Source organism: Contarinia nasturtii, unplaced genomic scaffold, assembly GCF_009176525.2.
Source record: "Contarinia nasturtii isolate CC-2019 unplaced genomic scaffold, AAFC_CNas_1.1 Cnas_scaffold_2611, whole genome shotgun sequence".
In the NCBI taxonomy this organism is placed as follows: domain Eukaryota; kingdom Metazoa; phylum Arthropoda; class Insecta; order Diptera; family Cecidomyiidae; genus Contarinia; species Contarinia nasturtii.
In genome coordinates this window covers 29,224-51,243 of record NW_022199931.1, presented here as the reverse complement: position 1 = coordinate 51,243, position 22,020 = coordinate 29,224, and the positions used below count along the sequence as shown (strand labels likewise).

The window sequence follows — 22,020 nt, the reverse complement described above, 5'->3', positions numbered from 1 at the left end:
TTTCCGTTAATCAACCGATGATTTTGAGTCAAATTGAATGTAGCAAAATATTTGAATATAAGTTAAATGATTACTACAATATGAAGGAAATGTCAACTGGAATAAAAATCGTTCAAGTCAATGAATCGATATCATCAAATAAGAAGTGGTGTCATAAAGTAAACGAATGTGTTCTCTATAATGGAAAAACTTATTTCAAATCTAAAGAGCGTACATACATAAATTTGCCGAAGCCAATCCTTGTCAGACCTGGTCTTATCTATAATATTCAACTAAAACAAACACCACCATCAAGCTGTTGCACGGGCTGCTTACTAAAGTCAGAAGTTCAAATCGACCCGGACATCACTGTACAGTTTCATCAGGATCCCATTGATGGGTACTCTACTTAAAAATTGCCGTTCTAGTATTTAATAATTGTTATTGATTCTTTTTCGATTATTTTAAATTAATTTTATTATTTTCTTTTGCGATTCTCCCCTAGGTACTCTAATCGAAGAGGAACTATTTTGGGGCTTCAATTCTATCGAATTTAAGTGTGATTTTTCATATGGGAACATCGATCGAGATATCTTCGTCAACATCTTTAAACTCACAATAAAATAATAACCTTTTTACCTCATCAGTCATTTCAATACAAATAAATGACACCTGTATAAAGCAGAGATCATACATACAATGTTCATGTTAATACATTTAATGGACAGCACAGTTTTTGCACCTCTGCCAATAACCGTCTTTACCATTTTTTTTATAAATAAAATATTGTCGAATATTTGAATTTGAATAAAAAGAAGAAAAAAAAACTTAAAAGTGTCTATTCTCAAATTTGTAAAAGTATTTATCGTTGTACTCAACATTGACAGTTGCCGTTTGACATTAGAAAACTGACAATTCGCATTGTGCACGCAAAATTGAACAATTGAATAAATTGTTGTGTTTTGACACACATATACAGAATATCGCCGCCGCAACAAACGATTGCCAAGTCTATCAACAAGTACCGTTTCGATCGAAAAATCATTGGAAAAAATACCACAAATTGACATCCGACAGAAAAGGTAACTTTATTTATCCCATATTCACAAATAGATCGATGGTAACATTGATTCAAACATTGTTGTACATCAGATTCAACGATGGCTGGTCAGCGCAAACATTTTTAATTTAATCAATATTTTTTTTGGTGTATTGAGAGTGAAATTTGTTTTGTGTATACAACTGTTTACTTGATGTAATGGTGATATAAATGGGTTTTGTCTGATTTTTCTTGTAATTTTTTTTTTATTTGGAATGATAATTTTGTTGTTGTTGTTGTTGTGCCGTATAATCAATGTGTCTTTTTCACGCTGTGCCAATAAGTGTATGGTTTCATTTATTCAAGTATATATGTTTGACAAGTTCCCGCTGCAACCATGGAAAAATCGCTTAGTAACACAATCGATGTGGAAAAACTTTTAATCGAAAGTGGTCTGAACGAAGACGTTCTAGAGAATATCTTCAAACGAATGGATGTTAGAGATTTATTGAAAGTATGCGATTTAGATGATGAGGATAATCGAACATTTGTCAATCTCATAAATAATCGCGTTGCCAATAAAATTCTCTTCGATTTTGACAAAATTCAATCGACGAAACAGAACAAGTGGACGGTTACCAGAGTGTTCGAGACATTCGGACTGGCGATGAAATTTTTGAAGGTATGTCGTAGGTTATTACGTAATACAGTACAAATTACCGTTAAATACTTTTTTCTTGTTTACTATCGTTTATTTTAATCTCGTGTTTTTTCCATAAAATTTTCAGGTATCAGTGACACCGCACGCATTCAACTATTTTCTAAGAAAAGTGATGGCATATTGTGCTCCCGATCGTCTAATCAAATTACAAATCGATCTAAATCACACAAACCAAAATCACGAATGGGAGCTGGATTATGAATTATTACAACAAACGGAGCCATATTTTCGTGGTCTGGAGCAACTCACGTTGCGTACCATTACATTGAGTAACCGAGGATTCCACAATCAGACATCAACAATGCAACGCTTTTTTTCGCGTCTTCATTTGCCAAATATAAAATGTGTGACACTTCAAAGGATGCGACTCACCGAAAGTTGGATGGACTTCTTTCCGAATAATCAAACAAGCCTAACTGAGTTACGTTTCTACAATGTACGATTGGCTGAACGTGTCAATGATTTTTCGGAATTTTTAGCACAAGTACCAAATCTCGAGGTATTCATACATACGGGAAGCTTAGCAAGAATGCACGAAGTGGCCGAAAAATTATTGCAAAAATTTCCTAATTTACGCGGTTTTGGCGGCACAGCTACCGATCATGAAATGCATGGCATTGTTTTTGGCAATGCCTTAAATTATCTACAAAAATTTAAAAATCTCCAAGAACTACATTTTCACAATGGTTTTCCATGTGAAAATATTCGTAGCGTTTTTCAATATGTACCAAATATTCGAGTGCTCTCAATATGGCAATTAGAATTAAGAAAATTACCGGTCGAATGTCGTCATATTGCAAATTCAATCAAAGAAATTGTCTGCGCTCGACGTGAACGCTCACCACATAGACATGTTGTTCGTGTTGAAGTGAATCAACATCAATACAACGAATTTATTGCCAATCAAAAGGCAGCGGAATACATACATTTAATATTGAATTAGGGCAAAAGATTAGTAGGGTTTGCACGCAAGTTTGATATTTCAAAATTGATTTTTTGTTAAATTAAATTTTAAAATCATTCTTTTTGTGCAATTTTGTATTCAAGTACCGTGTACATTTATCAAACACACATGCTTTATTCCGCTTTTATTCTACAACAATACATTCTGTCAATATATTTTACGAACCAAATCCGAACGGTGAGACAAGAAGAAGAAAAAAATCGCTAATAAACGTCATATATCATTGGAAACGTTCTTTTGTTTTTTTTTTGGTTTTCTTATTCTTTAAAAAAAAAATCATTGATTGAGGTGAGGTTGCTTTATTTCTTATTATTTCACTAGGTTTTATGGTTTTCAGACTCACAAGCACACCACTCTTTCATGCTGTGCGTGCACTTTGCAAGAAACATATTATAACATTGGTTTGTTATCATTATTTTCAAATGCGAACATAAAAAAAAGACTTGTGTCTACCCCCTAAGGATGTACTTGATTTGAAAGTGTCCTACTTCAAACGCCACATAAAATGGTTGAGCCGAACATATTCTCCACCAGGTGTTTGAGTCGTTTGTGCACGATGTCTGCGTGTGCAGTGCACAATGTGCATCACGACGTATATCTTTTGGCTCAACTCCTTCAAAGCACACATTTTTACTCATCGCGATGCGTATAACATTCACTCATTCGACAAAAACAATCTGCTCAACAAATTGCATGGATAAAGGTGCAACCTGAACGAAAAATGACAACCACATTTGGGATCCATGGCACTCAACTGTTGCATCATCGCGTGTGTCTGCATCTGCACCGATGAAAGCGATTGAACACCGTGCATATTTTCCACCAATTTCATTTTCGTCTTAACTATCGTCAAGCCTAAGCTAGACACACACACGATTGTGCCAAACAATGTTCGCTTTTTGCATCGATGCAAATTGTTGGTCGCTCTCCTCTCGTGAGAGAAATACCGAAATACTAGATGCTGAGAAAAAAAGAACTGAGTGTACGAAATTACTTTGGTGCCAGAATGTCTGCCCGATGCGAATCGATGCGGTATTTTGTGTATTCGATTGTATCACTACTACTTGTATCACTATTTGTCATATCTACGCTTATGCGGCGTAAACATGTGCTTAGTCTTCATATTGTGCGTGCCAACTGAGTGTAAAATGATACAAAGTCCATGATGACTGTTTACTATTTGATTATAATGCCAACACAATTACGGTGACTAATTAATCCCAATGCAGATTACCTGTGGATGTGGAGTTTGCAACATTGTCGGCGTTATTTTTTGAAATGGATGGAGAAATGTTTTAATTTATTATTATCAACGGAATGCCATTCATCAAATTCAATGAAACGTTACTGTTTGGGGATTTTTTGTGGAAGAATGGGAATGAGAACGAAGAGAGAGATGAAGAGCGAGAAAGAGAAAGAGAGCGAGAGAGAGAGAGGGAAAGCGGAAGAGATAAACGAAGGAAATAGAAATGAACAAGAAAAACTAGATAAAACAAGATAAAATAGTCTTTTGTCTTATGAAGCATACCACCGATCCGTTGCCGAGGTCGATGCAATATAAACGAGCAGCAGATAAGTGATGTGTGCCAAAAGATTGTTTGTTATTGTTTTAAATACATTTTTGCCGACGTATTTGGTATTGGTGTGCGTGACTTCGATTATAGCGTGTGTCAAGTTCGTGAGTGTGTTGAATGTTTGAATTTGAACAAACCGACTCTCTCTCTCTACCAAGAAATTCTTGGCACCATCCTCATTCATTTTAAGCCAACAGTCAGCGAGAATGGAAGTGGATTTTGTCCGCGTTGCAGTTAAAGTAAATTCAATTGTATAAAGTGTTGCAACCAAAAGCATATTGAGTGTGGTCAGGAATTTGAAAGAAATACACCAATTTCACGAATTTCGGAGGAAATTCCATTTGAATTTTGGACAATTCATGAACATTCTTCGGGAATTTTTTTATCGAAAACCAAATGAATTCTCGAACATTATTCAAATTTTGCACGTAAAATGTAAAGTCACGAAATTCCATTGCCACTGGCTTTGCACGGATTTACACATACAGTGGTTCAAGCTTTAATCACGATTTAAAATGGATTTCTACGAGTAAGTTTCCGGACTTTTTTTGTGTCCATTAAATATTTTCGATTTTTGTGTTTTTTTTAGATTTTTATCGGAAAGTGGTTGAAAATTGATTGTGAATGGTGATTTTAGGGAAATCTCTCCGAAGTAATTAGGGAAAAAAACTCGAAAAAAGTAAACAACGACAAAATAAATTGAGATGAAATCAGAGAAACCAACAAAAAAAAAGTGTGTGAAAAAAGCTTCTATTCAAATAAAGCAGACAATGTGTCTCCTTGATGCAATCTGCAGTACATACAGAGAGATAGAGAATAAAACGGTGTCCTTTTTAGTCATTCATCAAAACAAAATGAAAACAATTTAGAAATATTTCTGTAAAATATCTAACTTTTTGTTCTGAATTTCAAATTTAAACATTGTCCCAAACGCAACGGTTTTTCAAAAAAAAAAAAAAAAAAAAAAAAAAAAAAACTGAAAAAAGAAAAAACGAAGGAGTGTTCGAATTCTTGCCGAATTCTCTCCAGTTTCTCTCTTTCACTCGTTTGCTCGTGTGCTATCCCTCCGTGTAACGAGTTCAACGACACATCGTTGGTTGAGTGACCTACATTGAGATTGACCCAGAAAAGTGCTGTTGGGATGTCGTGCTCAACCGATTCGGTTGAGAAAATTTCTATTTTGTATTTCATCTGAAATTGTGTTTTTTCCATGGATTTTTCCACCTTCGATTTTTTTTCTCATCCACAAAACAAACCCACACAATTGTAATATCACAATAAAAATGTCGAATAAATAAATGATTTTACGAAGTGTAAACGAGAATGATTGTGAGAAAAGTATATGATGCGAACAGTATTCGATAAACATAACTTGTTAATAAAGCAACTTGGTGCAGACGAAAAACTGGGAATTTTCAATAAATAAAAAAAGATGGTTTAGTGTCGTGTTACTGAATTGTTTGATCATGAAAATTGTGTAAAATAGAGCATAGTTCAAATAAATCGAAGCAAATAGTGCTTTTAATAAATAATAATACGACTTTGTTGGTCCGTACACAGCATTTCTGGAGGAAAAGTCCTTTCACAACCGAAGAGCTTACTGTTGAAGAAAAAAATATGTGTGAAGATTTTTGTCGCAATTTCACGCAAATAATTTAAATCGATTTTGGCCATAATAAATTCAGTAAATATAAATCAGAACATTTCATTATAGATATATTTTTGAGAGCGCCATGGGCACAACGAGAAAATGTGTGTGTGAATGACAAAAAAAAAATAAAAATCGCGAACTATTGGCCGTATGCCATCGTTTTAAAGCCGAGAGATAATTGGATTTCGACTTGAGCCATATGTGGGCATCAAGGGCATGTTCAGTGCAATAAACTTGGACCACTATATTTCAAAGTCGTGTGTGCATTGTTTTTCCTGTATCATCCGCGAAAGTCAGCACAATTTTGAATATAAACCTATGGACTTATACGCAAATAATAATAATAAAAATGTGTCACCATTTGAACTAATTTATTGTGTATTCACATCTTATTTATGATTTCAAGCGAAACGATAAATTAACATTTCCAAACTTACTTCAATCGTTCTTTATTTTCTTCTTTTTTTATTCCATTATTATTTTCTCGCGTTCATCGAACAATTTTGGTGACCTCCAACCCAAATCGAAATAAAACTAGTGCTGCCGTTCAAGAAGCATCGTCGGGTGCAAAAGTGGACACTCAAATGACAGCGACCACAACAAATTCGGGTCAAAATGTTAAAGTAAAAGTGGTATCATCAAAGAAAAAAGGAAAAGGAAAATCGGCTGTGGACCCAACACAACCGGGACCATCGTCACTATTCATTCTTGGTGACACGAATCCAATTCGACGACTGTTTAAATTCATCATCGAATGGCCACCATTTGAATATACGGTTTTAGTAACAATTATTGCGACGTGCGTCACAATGGCAATGGAAGAACATTTGCCGGACAATGATCGAACACCATTGGCCATGAAATTGGAAGAGGCCGAACCAATTTTTTTGGGCATTTTCATTGTTGAGGCAGCATGCAAAATACTCGCAAACGGTCTCGTTTTACATCCAAATTCATATTTACGCGACGTATGGAATATCATGGATTTTGTTGTTATTACATCGGCGTAAGTGTGATACACCACTGTCCATTTTTTCTACAGTCGATTCTGTATGATTACATTTTTCATTGCAGACTCCTCACAATGATTCCGGCGATTGGTGAAAAAATGAATCTGAAGATTTTACGGGCGATTCGAGTGCTGAGACCGTTAAAACTGGTGTCCCGAGTTCCAAGTTAGTATTGAATCCATTGATGGAACATTGTTTACCTTTCTGCTTTCAAACTCAATTTGATTTTTTTTTACACACGTCTGTGCAGGTCTTCAAGTCGTTCTGTTTTCAATTTTGAAAGCAATGGCACCATTACTTCAAATCGCATTACTTGTTCTGTTTGCAATAATCATCTTTGCCATCATCGGTTTGGAATTTTACTCAGGCGCTTTGCACAATAGCTGCTACAGCATCGAAAATAGATGTATGTATTGAAAATAATAAGCTTTCTTCTTTCAGAAAATTTTCTATTTTGTTTTATTTAAAGAGCTTTTGCTCTCTTTCTCTCTTTTCATTTATACACATATTACAAGTTTATTTGCTTATTTTAAATGTTTCAGTTTTTATTTTCGATTTTTATTTATTCAATGGAGTCGACCGGGCGAATCAAAAACTGTCAGAAGTAAGGATTGAAAGCATTACATATTTATTGAAAGCAAGTTATGACATAAACATAGTCGATTCAAACGTAATTGTTTGTTAATCAATTAGAGTCCTCAATTCCTTCTGAAAATAATCGATTTTTAATTTAGCTGAACCTCCGGCATTCAAAAGTGTTTAGCGCAATCCCCCCGAGAAAAAACTCAACGCCTCTTAGATTTCGAAAGAAAATTGTAGAAGTGACACACTGACAAGTGAATTGAAATAGCATTTTTATGGACTCATATTTATGAGTGAATGGAGCAGTTACATTTGGTTATGACAGACACCGAAACTTTTCCCGTGTTTTTCCATACAATTTTTTTCATTTGAATAATACAAATCAATTTTGGTTTTTTTATAGTTCTATTTTTTTTCTCAATTTATGTCAACAGCTCTTTTAGTAATAGATGAACCCTAAAAAGTTTTTTTTTATTCCAAAACGTTAACATTTTACGACATGTAATTCATTTATCTTTATCAATGCAAACATATTGGATGAATCGATGAACTTCAATGATGTGTTCAGAGATGGCTACGAACATTCGAATTCGTGTTCGTTCGTGTTCGTTCGTAGAATTCTTTTTCGATTCGCGTTCGTTCGTATTCGTGAAGAACGCGAACGAACACGAACGAACACGAATTCGAATGTTCGTAGCCATCTCTGCGATGAAGATAAATGAAATTAACGTTTTAACACCCATTTTATTCGAAAATAATAACTTTCGTCGCACGTACAGGGGAAACGGTGCAAGAAAATGAAAAAGATGTTCCATGTAATCTGGAGAATAAGCCAGGCGCCAATCATTGCGAAACGAATGTCAGCTTGTGTTTTGAAGGATGGGTTGGACCTAATAAAGGTAATTTCAATATATTATCCAACATTTCCCCAGATATCTTTGAAAAATGTACCGTAAATTTGTTTGATTTTAAAGTTGCGGAGTAGTGAACCGATCAAAAGTAACAATTTTCAAAAATATTTCCAGGCATCACCAGTTTTGACAACATCGGTTTTGCAATGCTGACTGTATTTCAATGTGTTACCATGGAAGGATGGACACCAATCATGTATTGGACCAACGACGCATTAGGTCCGACATACAATTGGTTGTACTTCATTCCGTTGATTATAATTGGATCTTTTTTCATGTTGAATTTAATTCTCGGCGTTTTGAGTGGGTGAGTTGAACCTCGGCATCAATCAGTTGACGCCGATTCATAATTTCATATGATGTGATCCAAATGGTTGACGTTATAATGAATATTTGTCTTATTTTTTAGTGAGTTTGCAAAAGAGCGTGAAAAGGTTGAAAATCGCCAAGAGTTTATAAAACTTCGTCTAGCTCAACAAGTGGAGCGGGAATTGGATGGTTACGTGGAGTGGGTCTGTAGAGCAGGTAATGAAACGACATTTGAAAATGCTTCTTAGAAAATCTGTGCAAACCAATTGAAATTTCCAGAGGAAGTGATCCTGGCGGAAGAACGAACCACTGAAGAGGAGCGACAACACATTTTTAATGGTAAATTTTTTTTTCTGGACATTTTTCGTCTGTGATAGTGATTTTTGTGAGTAATTTTTCAATAATTGTGTCTGTTTCAGTGCGTCGTCGAAATGCATTAAAAAAGCGAAAATTGAATGCTGGTGACAAGTCAAAATCAACAGACACGGAGGATGAGAGTGCATTCGACGATGAAGGTACTTTATTTCAATTTTAAATCTTCGCCGTTCCCATATCAATGTTACATTTCTTTTAGATACAAAAACAAAGAAGAAGCGTGACGGTAGTTTTTGGATGGCTGAAAAGCGATTTCGATTCTGGATTCGGCACACCGTTAAGACACAGTGGTTTTATTGGTTTGTGATTGTGTTGGTGTTCCTGAATACGGTAACAGTGGCAGTGGAGCACTACAATCAGCCACAATTTCTTTCGGATTTTTTGTGTGAGTCTCTTCTCCATTCGTTTCCTCCAATATCAGTTCGTTCAAATTTTAATTTTTGTTCACAGTTTATACGGAATACGTGTTTTTGGCGTTGTTTATGTCGGAAACGTGTATAAAAATCTACGCAATCGGACCGTCAAAGTATTTTGAATCGTCATTCAATCGCTTTGATTGCATTGTCATTTTTGGATCATTATTCGAGATCATTTGGTCATATTTCAAAGGCGATTCATTTGGATTTTCCGTTTTACGTGCGCTACGATTATTGCGCATCTTTAAAATAACCGCATATTGGTCGGAATTACGAAATCTAGTCATATCATTGATGAATTCAATGCGATCCATCATTTCATTGCTGTTTCTTTTGTTCTTATTCATAATGATTTTTGCGATGTTGGTGAGTAAAAACCGTGTCTGGATTCGAAAAATTTGACATTTGATCAACCGAAAACAACATTCTCTTTCGTTTATTCTTAAAAAGGGGATGCAATTGTTTGGTGGAAACTTTAACTTTGAAGAGGGAACTCCGTCGTCGAATTTTAACACATTTGGCATCGCTCTATTGACGGTTTTCCAGATTCTTACCGGTGAAGATTGGAATGAAGTGATGTATATGGGCATTGAATCACAGGGTGGCATTAATGGCAATGGAATGATTTACTCAAGGTCAGTGGTTTTACTTTTTCATCCGTACATGGTGTGTAAGGGGAAAGTATTTTGCATAGGTTAAGGCTCTTAAGGGTCCTTTGGTTTATGAATTCACTGTCTGAGATTTTTAATTTCCGAAGCGTTTTATGGATGAAACTGAATTTTCCTATTCGATCAACCGAATAAGTTTAATTTATGGCTTTGACACTAGATTTTGGATAATTCGAAACGATTTCAGTCTGACAAACAGCTTCTTGGACCAATTTTAGCTGAAAACAACAAATTTTCTTCTTTGACCCAAAAAAATTAATCGAGTACCTTTTTTCCTTTCTCCAGTTACTTCATAATTCTAACGTTATTTGGGAACTACACTCTATTGAACGTTTTCCTTGCCATTGCCGTTGATAATTTGGCGAATGCCCAAGAGCTGACTGCTGCCGAAGAAGGAAAGGCGGAAGAAGACCGAGAGAAACAACTGCAAGAGCTCAAAAAAGAAATGGAAGCCCTTCAAGGTGACACTGGTAAACCAGATTAAAAATTACTTATTAATTATTATTGATTGTTTTACGATTATTTTTCGATTAGTTTCCGATTACTTATCGATTATTTTAAACTTTATTCTTTTCTTTTGTGATTCTCCCCTTAGGTAAACCAGAGGGGAGTGGCATTGACGCAGAAAAAGAAGAGGAAAAACCACAACCACCAGAAGAAGAGTCTGGACCGAAACCGATGCTTCCGTATTCGTGCATGTTTATTTTATCACCAACAAATCCGTAAGTCTTATATTCGAATCATGAAAATGTCATCTTTACAATGAAAATCTGTTAATTCACAGAATTCGTCGTGGTGTGCATTGGTTTGTCAACTATCGATTTTTCGATTGGTTCATTATGATTTTTATCGGATTCTCGTCAATCGCCTTGGCAGCAGAAGATCCAGGTAATTTTTTTAGAAGAAAAAGAAACAATGACAAAATTTCGGTTTTGATCCAATTCGAAATTACGCCGTGTATGTCGTTCCTTAATTTGCACTTCGCATAATTATCAGATTCCATAAAGTTTTCTTTATACTGCTAAAAGTAATCAAGATTTCTTACTTGCTCGCAAATCATGATAAGTTGAGTCATTTTGATTAGAAAAATTTAGTATACAGTAAAATACATAGGTCTTTGATCATCAATAATCATCTTTTCATAATAAAAAACCAACAATTTAATTTCTACTTTCGGTGATCCTATCCTATTTTCTTCGACAAAAAGAGTAGTTTCTAATTTGTGCAAATTACATGTTTTTATTTCAAATGATGAAAGAACTTAAGAATTTAATCAGGTATTTTTGCTGTAATTAAATTCCATATTGATGAACTAGCGCTTTGTTTATCCGAATTGAATTGGTCTCGATTGGTTCAGGTTTAATCTTATTTCTTAAGATGATGAACGGTTTTCATGTGGTGGTTTACACTACCTTGCACTGCAAATCGTGCATCGCATAGTTTGCATGGAAATGGTTTTTCACCCGTATGATGGCTTCGCATGTGAAGCTTTAATTGACATGAATCTGTCTTTAAATCTTTACACAAGTAGCACTGATTCAGGCGACGATTGCAACGTTCTTCGTGTGCTTTCTTATCGCCTTCTTGTACAAATGGTCGATAGCATTTGGCACAACGAAACGGACGTTTTTTGGCATGTGCTGCCAAATGTTGCATAAGATTGCTCTTCTGAGAAAATTCCTTTTCACAAACACCACATTGGAATGGTTTTTCGCCCAAGTGTTTTGCTTGCATATGGTGCTTCAAATTGGTTTTGCAAAAACATTGATGTGGACAGAGATAGCATTGGAATCGTCGGCATTTGCATCGATCCTCATGCAATTGTTTTTCATTTTCTTGAGCGAATCGATGACCACATTTGACGCAGGCAAACGGCAGTTGTTTGACGTGAGTCCGCAAATGCTGTTGTAGAACATATTTTCTTGCAAATGTTCTAGAACAAATGTGGCATGCGAATGGCTTAACGCCACTATGGATTCGCATGTGTTGCTTTAGATTTGACATGTCCCGAATGGCTGTTCCACATAGGTAGCATGCGTACTGGTGAACTTTGCATCCATTTTCATGGTTGATCTTTACAGCTTTTTCTGTAAATCCTCTACGACACTTTGAACAATTGAACGGAAGTTTTAGACTATGGATTTTCTTGTGCTTTTTCAAATTGCTTTTGTCTGCAAAAGCCAAGGCACATATTTCGCATTCAAAAGGCTTCTCGCCAGTGTGGATTCGAATATGTTTTGTGACATCTGATTTTAGCGATGAAGTATAATCACACAAATGACATTTGTGTTTCTTCTGTCCACTTGCCACTGGTTTCTTCGGAACTTTCCCTTTGCGATCTCTTTTTGCGCCTTTGTTCTTCTTGCTATCACCCTTTCGTTCCCGATTTGCTACCTTGTTGTTCATCTTTGGTCTTGGTCCGCATGAGCCTTCACCAACTAATTCATCTTTATCTGCATCGGCTTTCGAGCATCCGTCTTCCTCTTTTTCACATTTCTTCGTCAAGCATTCGTCTTCGCACTTGATTTCCTTCTTCAAATTCTCCATTTCGCTGTCACTTTCGCTCTCTGATTTGATTGAGGTGTTTGCTTCGACTGACGATGGTGGTAGTGGATAATGAAGCAATTCGATGCCATCCATGAGTTCTTCTTTAACCACAACTTCTTGCTTCACAGTGACCTTTGTGACTGATCGTTTGCATTTACATTTGCGTTTCATCTTTCCACAACTGGTTCGTTTGCTTTGATATGGATTCATTGTGACTGTAGCTATAATAAATCAGACAGAAAGAGAACAAATTCAGTCAATAGAAATATACGTACAACACAATCATCAAATTTCAAAATGTTCCAGCAAAAAAGTAATGAAATGACGTCATCGAATTTTCGAGAAATATTGGAACACACCGATTGATTGTCTAAAGGAAAGATTCCAAATACAAATAAAATGTTCGGACCAGAAAAGTATGTAAACTAGAAAACTGCCATAAAATAAGTTTCAGGTGGTAGAAAAATAAACGTTCATCTAATTTTTATGGCGCAAAATCTGCTCCAGGCTAATTTTTCTAATCTTTTTCAACAAACAAAATTATTAATAATTTTTTCCCAAAATTGTACTTTTGGCGATTTAGAATTTTTCAAATAATTTAGCTACAAATAATCCAAAAACTCACCTTCTAATATTATTTCGTTGATGCAACAAATAAAATTCCAATATTGTTGGCACAAAATGTGTGTTTCCCATCAATGGCCGTCTGATTGTGAGCGTCTCCAATCACTGTGTGCGATGATGAATCAGCATTTCTGAATTCTGTGAAAAATGGCGCGCAAAGCTTCAATTGTGTTGGTGATTCGATGGAACGAGTTGAAGTTGGCTACACTCAGCCGGTTGCCATTCATTCGAAAATAAGAAAGCTGTTATTAATTTTTGGAGACAAAATGATAAGATTCATCTCGAAAATCCTCCAGACGTTTGCATTTCATTGAAATTTGAATCAATTTTAGTTTTGAATCGACATGAAAACTAATCGGAAGAGATGCTTCTCAGGGATTTATGATTATTTAATTCTTTCAATTCGAATGATCATGAATGCAACAAACGGGAATGACATCATTTTTTTGAAGTTCATGACATTTTTTTATTGATATTCATACACATTGACGCTATTCTAAAAATTGTTTACATTTAACTAATTTGCATTTTAAGAAATGTCACAATGATTGTATTTTTGTTTCCAATTGTAGTGGTTGAACATTCTCCACGGAACATATTCTTGGAAAAATTGGACTACATTTTTACTGCAGTGTTCGCTGTGGAAATGTTTTTAAAAATCATTGACTTGGGAGTGATTTTCCATCCGGGAAGCTATTTACGTGAATTTTGGAATATTATGGTGACTTTTTCATACCTTTTACGACAAAAAATCATTGAAAAAATATTTTTCCCAAATTTAAATGTTCTTTTCACGATTTGGAATTTCAGGATGCGGTTGTGGTTGTTTGTGCGTTACTCAGTTTCGGATTTAAGTTTTTGTAAGTTCATTTGATGTATTTATTCTTTTTTACTTTTCTGCATACACCCTGTAAGGGGAAGTATTTGTGAATGGAGATCATAGTCAAAGACAGACAACATGTTCCTTTGGTTTTTCTATGGCAATATGTAGTCTGTTCATTGTGCAAAATACTCTTATAGTTTGGGTTGAAAGCAGTAGACTGAAAACTAGGCCTGTTGAATGGGTATGCGAAAGCATAGCATCGTTCCCTCCCAATATGGAACTTCACCTCTCTTTTACAAAATCATTGCGAAAATGATGTTACTTTGACTTTACGTTAGAATGAAGAAGATGTCACAATGCAGATACATCAACTCTCTTAGTTTTCAGTCCACCGCCCTTTTCAACCATAAAAGTCACCTTTTTAATCTAATGACCTCTTCATTTTCTCCCACCGAATAGTGCTACAATGAAAATTCTTCGTGTCCTTCGTGTATTACGTCCGTTAAAAACCATCAAGCGAATTCCGAAATTGAAGGCAGTTTTCGATTGTGTGGTCGGTTCGTTGAAGAATGTTGTTAATATTTTGATCGTATATTTGCTGTTTCAATTTATATTCGCCGTAATTGGTGTGCAATTGTTCAATGGGAAATTTTTTCACTGCACCGATGAGAGTAAGCACAATGAAAGGGATTGCCAGTAAGTAGACACTTCATTCGAACGCTTCTGATTGAGCAAAGTTATAAAATGTGTGATTTCATTTCAAGGGGTTATTACTTTGTGTATAAGTCGGGCGAAATTTTACCGACCGCAGAGGAACGTAAATGGGAACTACAGAGTTTTCATTATAATAATGTCGCATCGGCAATGTTGACTTTGTTTGCTGTACAAACTACTGAGGGATGGCCAACGTAAGTTAAATCCACCAACCGAATACGTTTATTTACGTTCTTCTTAAAGTCATGAAATTATAAATTCACCTTATTCACTTTGCTTCTCAGTGTGCTGATGAATTCGATGGCGGCCAGTTTCGAGAATAAAGGACCAATCCCATACTATCGAATGGAAATGTCAATATTTTACATAGTTTACTTCGTAGTGTTTCCATTTTTCTTTGTAAACATATTTGTTGCGTTGATCATTATTACGTTCCAAGAACAAGGGGAGGCTGAACTTCAAGATGGTGGAATTGATAAGAATCAGGTTTTTCCTCCTCCTAAATCTTAACTGCTTAACATGTTTGATCAATAATTTTCTGTTTTCAGAAATCGTGTATTGATTTCGCCATCAATGCAAGACCCTTCGCTACATATATACCGCCTATGCATAAGCATTTTAAATATAAAATATGGAGCATGGTTGTGTCACAGCCATTTGACTACTTTATCATGTTGTTGATTGTATTGAATACATTGCTTTTGATGATGAAGGTTTGAAGTTGGAATTCTTTCACGGGTTCTTTGACGCCGTTTTCACAAACATCCATCTCAGTTGTGCATTGAGCTTTTTTGCATATCCATTTCGAATGGAAGTGGCAATCAGACATTGTATTGAGATAATTTCATCCAAATGAAATAGATATTGTCAGTGAATTTGGCTGTTCTTTGTCAGAGACGTGAAATCTGAAGAGGGCACCTTGCCTCAAGACAAAGGTGACCCCTGTGTATTACCTGCATATTTCTCTCTTTGGAACTGATACATCTCACCCTTCCACTCTCATTAAAAACAGCAGCAACGACTCAATCAGATGATTTATTTCAATATTCTAATATCTGGTGTCAATTTCCCACCTTTTTCATAATTTTTGTTTAAAGAAATGTCTTTAGTTTGATTTCATAATTCATCCGCTTGCCGCCGGCCATACAAAATTGACGGGCAAGCTCCACTTTTCACAATCGACAGTTGAAGAGATGGACATCGACTTGGATACAAATAAAAATTCAATTCCATGACTGAGACGGATGAAGTGTTTTTGTGAAATTTGGCGCCAGTGACCACCGGTCGAAATCGGAGAATTTTCAAGAACAAAAATAACTTTTTTTATTGCTCAAACAGTCACATGGACAATCAGAAGGCTTTGATAGTGTGATGCGATACATAAACATCGTATTCACAACTCTATTTTCATGTGAATCAATTTTAAAAATTTTGGGATTTGGTATTAAGGTAATACAAATGAACTCTTTCGGGTGAAAAATAAAAACAACCAAATCGATTTTCTTCTGCATAGAATTACTTCAAAGATGCGTGGAACACATTTGATTTCATCACGGTCATCGGTAGTATAATCGATGCTGTTATATCGGAAGTTACGGTAATTATGTGCTTTTTCCTTTCTCCGCATGAAACATGAATTTCGTTTTCTTCACAAAATTTAATTGATGCATTTTCTTCCGCAGGTTGACATCAAAGAGAAGGTACTGATCTTTCGGCTCACGTTTTTCAATTTCCGTATTTCGTCTTGACACTGAAAACGAACAAAAAAAAAATGTTGATTTTACGCAACACACAAAAAGTGTGTGCGGAAAAGTACAAAAAAAAGAATTGAAACGCAAAATGGAAAGAAAATGCTGTGATCCAAACCGTTACGTGTGTATGCCAGCACCAATTCACTGCACAGCACACAATTAAAGCACACATCGTCAACCGTTGCGTGCGGTTCACAGCATTTGAAACAAAATTTTGCATGCATTTCATTCGCCTTCAAAGTTTCAATTAATGTTTGGGAAAAATTCGATTTCAGATCGCATACAAAGACATCAAAAATACGGAAGAGTATATGGCTTGGGTGGCAAGTATCAATTCTCGGACAAAAAAAAAAACAATTGCACACTAGTTTCTCTTAGCAAAACTTCACCTCATCATACATTTATTTTGAAAACCAAAAAAAAAAAAAGACTAGTAGCTTTTGAGTTTAAGCATTCTGGTAAATTAGCACTAATCATTTTCGTTTTTCTTTTCTCAATTTTTTTCAATTTTCAACACAAATCAATTTTTACAGTTTTCATCCAATTTTATCTCGCATGTTTCGTGCTTTTTGGCTGATCATAAATTGCTGCGAATGACCAAAAAAAAAATTTGATTCTTCCTAACAAATACCAAATCAGAACTATTTGCATTAATTGTACCTCAAAACAAACCCTACCTCTTTCACTGAATACATGCAACTAGGCTAATACATTCAACTTGGGATTCTTGCGATTGTTTCGGGCGTCACGGCTCATCAAACTGTTGCGACAAAGCTACTCCATTCGAATACTACTGTGGACATTCGTTCAATCATTCAAAGCACTGCCATATGTATGCCTATTGATTGCCATGCTGTTTTTCATTTATTCGGTGGTCGGAATGCAGGTAAATATCATTTACTTCGAATAGGGCTGAAAAAAGAAATAGTAACATCCGAAAACCATCGGTGGGCAGACTTTTTGTGCATGGTCGGCAAATGGCTGGTATAGGGGGGAGGTAGATTGACCAGCAAAAAAACCCTATCAAATCGAAAACCCTATCGAAAACCTATCAAACCCTATCATCCTTAAAAACCGAAAAACGTAAAAATAAAAACTTCTTCCTCGTAAAAACCCCTAGCAAATACGAAAAATTTGAAAAGTTCCGTTAGGGAAAATCCAATTTGTTTCGTTTTGTGATGATGGGGTAGTAAACTACCGAAACCTAACTCCCTCTGCCCACCTATTTCTCCCTCATCAAAATGACTCAATTGTTACTCCTTCTTTTTTCACCAATTCAAAGCAACAATTTGACTTGCAATTGCAAATCTTAATTCAAAATTGAATTTTTCCCCGTAGGTTTTTGGGAATCTCAAAATGGATGCGAACACTGAAATCAATCGACACAATAACTTTCAAACATTTCTCGCCGGATTGATGCTGCTGTTTCGGTGAGTGAAACTCAATAATGTATAACTGAGCGTAGTTGACTTACCCATGTATTTTATTGGCACAAATTCAGATGTGCAACAGGTGAAGCGTGGAATAGCATCATGCTTGCGTGTTTACCGGGACACTGCGATGTGAAAACTGGCAAATTTGGAGATGGAGATTGTGGTTCGCCGATGGCCTATGGCTATTTTGTTTCATTCATTTTTCTTTGCTCGTTTTTGGTAAGATTTACACCATTGTGCCGTCATTCTTCATTTATTGTCCCTGCATTGAGTTCGTTTTTCAATTTCAGATGTTGAATTTATTCGTTGCGGTCATTATGGACAATTTCGATTACTTGACACGGGACTCAAGTATTTTGGGTGCTCATCATTTGGATGAATTTATTCGAGTTTGGGGAGAGTATGACTTGAGCGCTGAGTAAGTGACTAACATGGGTCCCAAGTTGGGTTTGAATGTAACAATCTTTTTTTTATATCAAACAATTTTAGTGGAAAATTGCACTATCAAAAAGTGTTCGAAATGTTGAAAAATATCGAACCGCCGCTTGGTTTTGGTAATAAATGTCCAAATAGCGTTGCGTATAAGAAACTTGTCCGAATGAATATGCCGATGGACGATGATAAACGAGTTGGTTTTACAACTACACTATTTGCACTGATTCGGGAGAATTTAGCAATCAAAATGAGATCGCGTAAGTGATTTCGATTCCTTGTTTTCTCTGTTGTGCCAAACGGAGAACATGATACTCTTCCATGTGCTAGTTCAATTCAATTTTCAATTCAAATTCTCTTATTTATTCTTCTTTTTGTAGCTGAAGAGATGGATGTTGCTGATGATGAACTGCGTGAAACAATCCGTATGATTTGGCCGCTGCAAGCCGATAAAATGACCGATTTATTGGTGCCAAGAAGAGTGAAAGGAGATAAAAGAACGCTGACAGCCGGTAAAATCTATGCCGGTCTTTTGATACTTGAGTCATGGCGAACGACGCGTTTTGGTAAATTACAGAGTCATTTGGGGGTGAGTCCGTTTGTGATTAGAATATTGTGGATTTATTTGTTTCCAGCCGTTTGTTTGAAAAAAATGTGCTTGAGAACTGTTTAAGCTAATTCTCTTGAATTTATCTCCTGAAGGGATTAAAACTAACCGATTTGGCGTCTGGCCATGCAGAGGACGAAGTATCAAAAGACATGGACTTACACATTCAAGAAGACGACATGTTGTCACCCCGAACAAGGTGAAAAATAATTGGTTTCCTTTATTAAACGTGCAATTCAAATGATTTTATTTAAATTTAGGAGAGAATTGGACGAATCCCAGCGGGACTTTGATCGATATACACGAAATGAATGGGTGGACTTTGTGCAAGAAAAACGACGGCACCGCACACGCTATCGGCGCAGTCATGTTCCATACAGAGGTAAAGTTGGAATTTGATTGCATGCAAAACAGATAAAGATTTCTCAAGGGCATGACCCAGTTTTATTTGAAAATCTGAAAAAAAAAATATTCGTGTTTGATTTAAACAGACACATGGTCGGCATCATCAAGCCCTGGTCATTCGCCGTCACGTGGTGGCCGATATCATTATGACGATACCGACTATTACTTTGGAAATACAAACCTTGGAACGAGATCACGATCGCCAAGTCCATCACAAGGCAATGCTCATCGACACGAGGGTAACGGAACAAAAACGGCAAAGGCCAAATTAATTTACAAAATTTATGTTTTATCTTCACAGGAGGCATACTTCATCATTATTATCTAGGACATCCGATATTTCGACGTCGATTGCCGATTACACCAAACAAACCAGCTACTCTTCCACTACCACAATCAAGCGTTCGGTTTCCGGCATTAAATCCGAGTCCAACTCTCGTATGTATTGAGATTTCCCATTTCATTTAAACACCGTTTCAAGGCTAATTTTGTGAATTAAACATCCATTTCAGTTCTATCGACCGCTGCATCATTCAGTGGCCACTCCGCACAGTGTTCATTCATTTCCACATGCGCCAAATACAATGTACAATCGTTATAATTACATGCACGGCACAAGTTTAGATGATAACATCGTCGGATACCATTTTCGTGATCGTGAACGCGAACTTTATGAGCGACAAATTGAGTTTGAACGTGAACTCGATCAGGAAAGGTTAGATTGAATGCGAACCACATTTATTTCTTCTTCAACTAATTCGAATATTTCAAATAGGATTGAAGCATTGGCCACACCAAATTCACCGTTATCGTTCGAAGCTGCAATGGCCATGGGGCAAAGTGGTGGTTTCTATCCATCGACTTCCGCAAATAAATACAAAACGAAGCCAACGTCTGTCTTCAGTCATCAGAATGATGGGGATTGGTGTTGAGATAAAAAAAAAATCGAAATAAATAATTTTTTTATATTCTATACCGAAATAAGCCTTCAACGAATAACCTCGCCTTTATACTTAAGCCTTTAATAATAAAAAATTAAACGATAATCGTTAATCTCGTTTAGATTTACATAATTGACTGATAAAATATGCTCATACAAATATGTTTAGACATCGGTGATGCAAAAAGCTTTCAATTAATTTAAAAAAAAAATTAAATAAATAATGATTACACTTCTAGAAGGTGCAATTCACGAATTAAATATTTCATTCTAGGAAATTTAGATAACGATTTTGCTGAATCAAAAAAAAATGCGAAGAAATCAATTCAAGTAAAATCAATCAATAGATCTGCATAGGCACAGTTGTAATGCCAATGAAATGGATTGCTGACGATTTTTAATCTCGTTTGTGGCAAACCGTGCTGCAGTTCAGTTTATTGGGGCTACAGCTAAAGTTTTAACACGTCAAAATGTTGAACATCAAAATTTGTATTCATAGCGATTATCGATCGCACAAAATTACTATATTCATAACGAAATAATTTTCCGATACTTCATATTTATAGTGTTTTATAAAACCTAAACAAATAGATTCTAGTCAATTGAAGCCCAATGACGGCGACACTCGTCAAACATTTATATTAATACTAAATCTCGAATCAATAAAATCATTTCAAATTTGAACGAAACATATTCGACGTTGGTGGTTTTAATCTGATGGAAGCTCATAATAACGCAAATGGCATGTTTTTCTTGATATGAAAATCAAATAAAAAATTCAAATTATTATTAAATTATTTTTATTAAATTTCTGATAATTCTGTTGAGTAATGATTTATTTTAACTAAATTTCTGTTCGTATTGTTGTTTTTGCGTTGAAGGAATTTATGAATGAATATTATTTGATCGTTATTCTGTAACTTTGATCGTATGGAAAATGATTTCGAAAGAGTAGTGAACAATATGATGTGATTTAAATGCTTTCAGATTAATATTCGGTTACTCCTTCTGACGATGAACGGTTTTCATGTGGTGTTTAGCAGAAGCTTGCATTGCAAATCGTGCATCACATAGTTTGCATGGAAATGGTTTTTCACCCGTATGATGGCTTCGCATGTGAAGCTTTAATTGACGTGAATCTGTCTTTAAATCCTTACACAAGTAGCACTGATTCAGGCGACGATTGCAACGTTCTTCGTGTGCTTTCTTGTCGTCTTCTTGTACAAATGGTCGATAGCATTTAGCGCAACGGAACGGACGTTTTTTGGCATGTGCTGCCAAATGTTGCATAAGATTACCTTTTAGACAGAAATTCTTTTCACAAACACCACATTGGAATGGTTTTTCGCCCCAGTGTTTTGCTTGCATGTGTCGTTTCAATTGGCCTTTGTCAAAACATTGATGCGGACAGAGATAGCATTGGAATCGTCGGCATTTGCATCGATCCTCATGCAATTGTTTTTCATTTTCTTGAGCGAATCGATGACCACATTTGACGCAGGCAAACGGCAGTTGTTTTACATGAGTCCGCAAATGCTTGTTTAG

At 35.7% G+C, this 22,020-nt stretch overlaps 2 protein-coding genes across 5 annotated transcripts; both read left to right on the top strand.

Moving 5' to 3' along the window:
- Positions 1–932: 932 nt before the first annotated feature.
- On the top strand, positions 933–21,173 carry LOC116348628 (voltage-dependent calcium channel type A subunit alpha-1-like). 4 transcript variants are annotated; one of them, XM_031779681.1, is made up of 37 exons: positions 933–1,061; positions 6,467–6,934; positions 7,003–7,103; positions 7,189–7,344; positions 8,300–8,419; positions 8,546–8,738; positions 8,841–8,956; positions 9,020–9,079; positions 9,160–9,255; positions 9,315–9,500; positions 9,566–9,897; positions 9,982–10,166; positions 10,485–10,669; positions 10,795–10,921; positions 10,984–11,087; positions 13,943–14,091; positions 14,181–14,230; positions 14,653–14,889; positions 14,958–15,101; positions 15,192–15,393; positions 15,456–15,620; positions 16,246–16,356; positions 16,421–16,504; positions 16,590–16,607; positions 16,934–16,981; positions 17,362–17,544; positions 17,997–18,088; positions 18,160–18,310; positions 18,382–18,509; positions 18,581–18,783; positions 18,904–19,112; positions 19,226–19,329; positions 19,391–19,512; positions 19,622–19,774; positions 19,837–19,973; positions 20,048–20,250; positions 20,311–21,173. In XM_031779681.1, the coding sequence occupies exons 2-37, from the start codon at positions 6,513–6,515 to the stop codon at positions 20,465–20,467; spliced, it is 5,433 nt and encodes a 1,810-aa protein (XP_031635541.1). In that variant the 5' UTR covers positions 933–1,061; positions 6,467–6,512; the 3' UTR covers positions 20,468–21,173. The 4 variants fall into 4 exon arrangements, with proteins under 4 accessions (XP_031635541.1, XP_031635540.1, XP_031635539.1 ...); XM_031779680.1 differs by lacking the exon at positions 933–1,061 and adding an exon at positions 4,572–4,806 and having other exon boundaries at positions 10,485–10,660; XM_031779679.1 differs by lacking the exon at positions 933–1,061 and adding an exon at positions 4,572–4,806.
- Positions 1,056–2,933, top strand: LOC116348629. Its single transcript, XM_031779683.1, has 2 exons — positions 1,056–1,700; positions 1,807–2,933. The coding sequence occupies exons 1-2, from the start codon at positions 1,416–1,418 to the stop codon at positions 2,680–2,682; spliced, it is 1,161 nt and encodes a 386-aa protein (XP_031635543.1). The 5' UTR covers positions 1,056–1,415; the 3' UTR covers positions 2,683–2,933.
- Positions 21,174–22,020: the final 847 nt, after the last annotated feature.

Coding starts and splice junctions, on each gene's coding strand:
- LOC116348629 (XM_031779683.1), top strand. CDS start 1,416: ATGGAAAAATCGCTTAGTAACACAATCGATGTGGAAAAACTTTTAATC. Junction 1,701..1,806: donor TGGCGATGAAATTTTTGAAG/GTATGTCGTAGG, acceptor TAAAATTTTCAG/GTATCAGTGACACCGCACGC.
- LOC116348628 (XM_031779679.1), top strand. Junction 7,345..8,299: donor CTACAGCATCGAAAATAGAT/GTATGTATTGAA, acceptor TCGCACGTACAG/GGGAAACGGTGCAAGAAAAT. Junction 15,621..16,245: donor CATTGCTTTTGATGATGAAG/GTTTGAAGTTGG, acceptor TTGCTCAAACAG/TCACATGGACAATCAGAAGG.